Here is a 6,439-nt window from a genome sequence, read left to right as displayed (position 1 = left end):
AAATTATAACGAAGCTGTTATTGTGCAGTTTAGCACGCTCCAGCCGGCAGGTGACCCCTATGACTCGGTTTGTCCTCTTCCCTCCCTCCCGACGGCTAAAACAAAACATTGTGCACTTTTTGCGCCGAAGATGTACAAATCATTAGAAACCTTCACTTTATTCCACCGCTGAGTCTGCACAACGACTTCCACTTCCACTTCCACTTCCACTTCCACTTCCACTTCCACTTCCACAATTATTCCCACGTTCCCGTGCGGTTGGCTGCGGGAAGAGGCTTGGTGTTGGAAACGCTTTCACGAACCGCATGGCCAGGACTGACGTTCGAATTATTAATTTGTTCAGGGTGCCGGTGATAGCTCGCCGACTCTTCGCCAAGAACACAGTGGGATCTTTAACGTGCACAAACGAATCTCGACACACTGGACCGTCTCGTTATAACCATCCATTCGAGGGACGGCACACGCCGATGAATCACCGTGCCTGCGAAACACCGGGACGGTAGTTTATAGCTGGGCCTGGATTCGAACCCAAGCTCGACAGCTTTAAGAGGCGAGTGTTCGTGCCGTGCCTGTTTCTTGCGAAACCTGTGACCTATCAATTTGTCCGTGCACGTGATCGACAACTCGAACCTCGTCACTACACGTCGTGACGACGTGTAAAAACCACATCGCTGATGAATGTCAACGTGCCGCCGCCATTCTTTACCATCTGTTCGACAAAGCGCACCCACGTGCTCACAATCATCCCATTCCTATCACTTCCCAATCCCTGAATCCCAGGCCACTTCACTTCCTCCTTACTAAACCCCCCCAACCCCCTATTTCCATTCCCACCCCTTGACCATTCCCACCATCACCAACATGACCCTCCTCCTCCTCCTCCTCCTCTCACCTCCCCTCCCCTTCTCTGCTCGCCGAACATGGCGGAGGTTGCAGGACAGGCCGAGCCGCTCCCGCTCACTGCGCTGCCTCCCCCTCCACCTCGACAAGCGGCACCTCCACCACCAACACAACAACAACCGATACAACAACAGGAGCACCAACTAGTCGAACAACAGCAGGCGCAGGCCGTCGCCGCGATGGGGACTCCCGCGGATGAGTTGGATTCGGTCGATGGGGATTGCGATGTGGAGGAGGAAGAGCTCGACGTCCCTCTCGAAGCGCCGCCGCAGAACGAGTGAGTTTGAGAATGTGTGGCCGGGGCCAACCACGGATGTCCGACCGGTTTCCGGGCCTCCCGGGCCGCACGAGCGACTAGTCCCACGCGCTCCCTCTGTGGCCTAGGCCTCATTTCCTTTCTTTTACCCTTTTGATTGCTCATTTGTTTTAAAAAGAAAGATATCAAATCCCGTCTGATTTTGCTTCGACCTCCTTGAATTCCGTGCTGATCACACGTTCGATTTGATTGAGGTTTTTTTTTTTATTGAGCAATTCTCCGATGTAATACGATCTATGTGGACCATTAAATGATATCTTAAAACGAGACCTCTTGATAAACCGCTCCTTGTCTTTAATCCCTCGTTATAACCTATTAAAAATTATAACCATTCATGTTGGAGTGCGTCGGTGTACCCTTACCGAGGTCGAGTGCACTTTTCGACCACCAAAACTATTCACTCGACAAGCTCGAATGAGCTAAGATCCTCGTCCTCTTAATGATGACGTCATAAATACGAATATGACTTCATTGTGATGTATCAGGTTTGCGATAAATTATCTGTACTAATGCCCGGCTTGATTCCCGCAAACAAAATTCAAACAGCTTGCCTTGTTTCGGAGATAATGGTACAGGCGATTTCCATTAGCGGCGATATTATGACGTCAACTTTTTTTCTAGGAAGAATTTCCAAAACCGGAGATGGTTACTGTCTGCGTGTGGGCTTTCTGCATATACATGGCAAGTTTCACGAAGATCCGATGAAAACTCTGGGTTGTGAAACAAAAAATGTCAAAAAATAGGACTGACGTCATAAAAATTGATATGACGTCATAGTGATGTATCATATGTGCGGTAATTCATCTCTGCTAATGCCCTGTTCGATTCCCGCAAACAGAATTCAAAAAGCTTGCCGAGTTTGAGATAATTTTTTAGGCGATTTCCATTAGCGGAGATATTTTGACGTCATAACTTTTTTTTTAGAGGAAGAATTTTCAAAATCTGAGATTGTTACTGTCTGCATAGGGTATCTTTACATATAGATGCCAAGTTTCAGGAAGTTTCGATGAAAACTGTAGGCTGTGAAACAAAAAAGTCCACAAGAACAACAACGTGAGTAATACATAGAGATCCTCCACGAGGATCTAAAAAAACTTTGGCACCGTGGTTGCGATGGTGGGGTGACTTCTTTGGTGGTTGTGTGGTCCAAGCAGTACGACCTCTACCCGACTCCTCATGTCTGTGCCGGATGATCTTTGAACGTTGAGCAAATGTTTACACCGAAGAGTTGTCAGTTTATCCACACGGATCCATCCGCAGAACTCAGACGTGAAGCGTTCGGTCACGTTTCTTATCCCATCAGCTTTTTAAAAACTGTTTAAAGGAGGAGTGTGGGCAGTCAAAATGTCACCTTTCCTTGCATACATAATATGTACACGGATACTGCTCTGACAATTACTTTAGTCTTATAGAATGGTCTTTGAGGTCGAGACCCAAGAGTTGTGGAAGAAGTGCGTGTGGCCGTGAAGTTCTCAAAGCAGAATCGCTACAAATGTTTTCTAGAAGACGTGCGACTGGCCTTCGCAGACAATGGGGCCACGGTGGTTGCTCTGAAAGTGACATGACTGTACATCTCTATGAGGGATCCTGATATCTCTTGACACGCAGGCTGATCCAGCAATTTCCAAGACATCATTTCGCTAAAACCCAAGCTGCTTATCACTCTCTTCTCCGTCCTCATCCACAGCAAGAGCCGGCACCCATCGTGCGTGACCCTTTTGGTTTCTGGGGCAGTATACAACAAGAAAATAAAAAGCTCAAATGACGTCTCCCTGCAAAGGCCTCTGTTGCTGAGCAAGCCCAAGTTTGTGCCGACGTGTAGTAGTACATTGGAGGAACCGGCCTCCGCGATAATGGAAATATCATGGTATTGTGCACAGGGGAAAAAGTTGTGGTTAAGTACTAAAGTATTATTTCTGGAACAAACTTGCTTGCAGAGGAGTTGGAAAGCAGGAGGGGTTTTGGGCCGTTAGTCGAAGGAAGGAAATGGCGCGTCCTGCTTTGCTAGATGGGAGGCTGGCGAAGTTGGTGCACTGTGCTGGAGAGACTACAACAGACTGCTTGCTTTTTTATGTTTCACTGCATGGCTTCCTTTTTAAAAACGGGACTGCGTTTAATGATCAATTGCCATGAATTGCTCGTGTCCCTCAAATGTTTTGAGAGTAATGGGGTGGGGACAATGACGACGACAATTTGCATCAGGTGCAGCACACATGTTAATTTTACTTGGAGAATGTGTGTTTAACAGGTGAATGGTTAATCCTTTAGCAATTGCTCTTTCCTGGTGTTGGCACCAGCATCAGTGTGACCACTCCTTGGCTTTTTTCACAAGATCTTGGCTATTCGTTGTTCACCTTGGCATCTTGGTTTTCTATATGTTTTCTTGGCGTGTAGGCTTTCTATTATCATCGCTTTTCCGAAACCTTGTGAATTCTTGGCTTTTTTTTCATTGGCTCACCTTGGCATTTATGAAAATGAGGAGTGGTCACACTGACCAGCATGGTATAAATAACAGGTGTGGTTTCATGAGATAAGACGTGACATTGAAGGGTGCGTTGCGAAATGCCAACTGGATTTGTTTATGACGAAATATTTGGAGCAGCAGGTGTATACAGTATTCTACTTGCGCTGCCGGTTGCAAAGAGTCCCTTTTATCCACGGGTTATTTCTTCTTGAAACTTCATCATGGGTTTCCTTTGTCGGTTTTTCGAATTGACGTCACGGGCTTGCTGGGATGCTGTTCTTTTATTGCCTTCGCCAATTCACATGGTTTACCTTTACGCTTCACTCAACGGATGCTGTTGGGCAGGGCGAGGAGGTTTTCTTCTTTCGGAATATCAAAAGTCAAAACTCTCCCCCCCCCCTGCATATATATATATATATATTTTTTTTTTTTCTGATCTCTTTACCCCCATTTTGCTCCAGGTTTGAAAAGCCAGTTGTTCTAAGTCGTACATCAATACTGGATAGACTTTGTGGTAAACATGTGGTATTTGTGGTCTTCACAGGTGGTGGTTGCTTTTTCTCTCCTTTCTGGCTGACGAGGTCTTGCCAAATTCACGTGTGCTATTCCTCAGCTTCAGCCATTTTGGTGTATCCATCCAGCTTACCTTGTTGCTAATCTTATGAATGTAGCCTTTGCTGGGCTGACATTGTTGCGTGACAAGTGGTTACTTCATTAACGGCACCACATACGTAACCATCCTTGTTTTTGCCTGCATTTCCCCACAAGGCAACGTTGTCGTCCGCTTTTGTGCTTATAATGCTCATGCATGACTCATAGGTGTTATTTTATTTCCCCCTATGTTTTTCCGTCATCCTATTGTGGCATTGCATTTTAATTGAAGCTTAATAATTGCTCGGTGCCATCTTGCACAAGTGCAGTGTACTTGCCGATGGAAAACAAAAACTATGCGCATCAAAGTGTGGGGCAAATAAACAATGGCTTCGATTGTCCCCCTTTGTTTATGATGCAGTATTTGTCATTATCTTATCCTTATTTCTTGCTTTCTTTTCTTTGTTTGTAACTTCTTTGTTTTTGTTCCCACCATTATTCATGATTGGCGGCAAAGGCGGAATGGGCAATGATTAAAAGATTGTAATTATTATTCTTGTCTTATTTTTACCTCCACCACTGAAGGTGGATGGAGGTTGTGTTTTTACCCCCTCTGTCTGTCTGTCTTCTTGTGAACAAAATATCTCAAAAAGTTGTGGACGGATTTGGACGAAATTCTGTGGAGAGCTTGGATATGTGACGAGGACGAAATGATTAGGTTTTGTTGAAGATCTGAGTCCGGATCGGAATTTGAGAATGTGTTTTTAAAGTGATTCTTCACCATCGAATGACAGGGCTAAAATGATACACAACAGGATATTTCAAAAAGTTATGGATGGATTCGGACAAGAGTTGGTTCGGTGACGAGAACAAGCCGATTAAATTTTGGTTCAGGTCCAAATCCAGATCCAGCCTATCAGTGGGATTCAAAACGTGAACTAATCAACCTGGCAGAGGTATGCTCTTGACCAAGTGCCCTTCTCGTTATTTTATGTTTCTGTACTATCTATATTGATGTATTGTTATCCCCACATTTTAAACAAAATGGGGGAGGGGAGGATATTGTAATCGGCTAAGTCTGTCTGTCTGTCTGCCCATCCATCCGTCGTGCTATTTCCTCCTAAACGATTGTGCAGAAATTCACCAAACTTTGTAGTTATGATCATCACGTGGCACGAATGTGCGAGAGCAGTCATTTTGGCCCCGCCCCCTGGGGATCTGGGGCGGGGTAAAAAGGTCAAATACCAAAAATGCAATTATGGGCACATTTTTAAACCATTTCAAACAGAAGATTTTTTTTTTCACTCAAAATTTGATATCGAGTCATTCCAAGTGGAACTTTTTTTGCCATGTTTCAACTTTACTTTAGGTGGAAAGCGTGGGAATTTGCGATGGCATGCTGTCGACTTTGCTGCACTGTTATTGGTAGCTTAGAGATGTGCGCATTCGCTTATGAGCTGTCAAGCTTGGTCTCAAATCCTGACTACTATAATCTGTCACCCTGTTGTTTCACACACAGGAGAGATTGTGTGTGTGTGTGTGTGTGTGTGTGTGTGTGTGTGTGTGTGTGTGTGTGTGTGTGTGTGTGTGTGTGTGTGTGTGTGTGTGTGTGTGTGTGTGTGTGTGTGTGTGTGTGTGTGTGTCATTTATCCCAACAGAAGGACATTTAATTTGAAGGACCCATCTGCCACCACTTGCCATTGGTGGACATTAAGTCCACCAATGCATCTTTCGTGAAGAGTCGTAGAGTATCGCCGGCACTCTAAATAAATTGCAAATTTCTGGCCAAATAGCACTCAGTCGAAAGCCAGACCTGGCCATCTTGTTCGTGAAAGACCTGATTTATAAACTCCCCCTGGCTAATCCCACAAGATCTTGGGAATAATTGGGACCATAAAAATAGTTGTAGAGTATTATACAGGGTGTCTCAATAAAATGTATGCAGACATTAATATTTCAGAAAAGTTAATCAACTCGCAGCAAAAGGGATAATGTTGTGCATTACTACAGTAATACCTAACAAATGGCATTGATGGATTGATAATTATGCATCATCAGTCAGCTGTTACCCATGAGGCAGTGCAGAACTACTAGATTGTATCGTTTTCCGATATGTAAAGTTTGCGTACATTTTATATTGAGATATTTTGTATTTTTTTTTATTTTTC

At 44.6% G+C, this 6,439-nt stretch overlaps 1 protein-coding gene across 4 annotated transcripts in view; it reads left to right on the top strand.

Annotated features, from left to right (window-relative positions):
- The first annotated feature begins 888 nt into the window (after nt 1-888).
- Nucleotides 889-6,439, top strand: part of RASA1 (RAS p21 protein activator 1) — a 142,227-nt gene continuing 136,676 nt past the window's right edge. For all 4 annotated transcript variants that reach the window (XR_015056176.1, XR_015056177.1, XM_085873702.1 and 1 more), the window contains exon 1: nt 889-1,177. Coding sequence is in view for 2 of the 4 variants with exons in the window: in XM_085873702.1 (XP_085729828.1) it covers nt 921-1,177 (257 nt within the window). In the remaining 2 variants the exon portion in view is untranslated. The remainder of the gene's footprint in view (nt 1,178-6,439) is intronic.

Source organism: Eptatretus burgeri, chromosome 3 (genome assembly GCF_056783735.1).
Source record: "Eptatretus burgeri isolate ZD-2024b chromosome 3, Ebu_testis_v1, whole genome shotgun sequence".
Classification (NCBI taxonomy): Eukaryota; Metazoa; Chordata; class Myxini; order Myxiniformes; family Myxinidae; genus Eptatretus; species Eptatretus burgeri.
The sequence above is the reverse complement of the archived record's forward strand: the minus strand, read 5'-3'. Positions and strand labels throughout refer to the sequence as shown.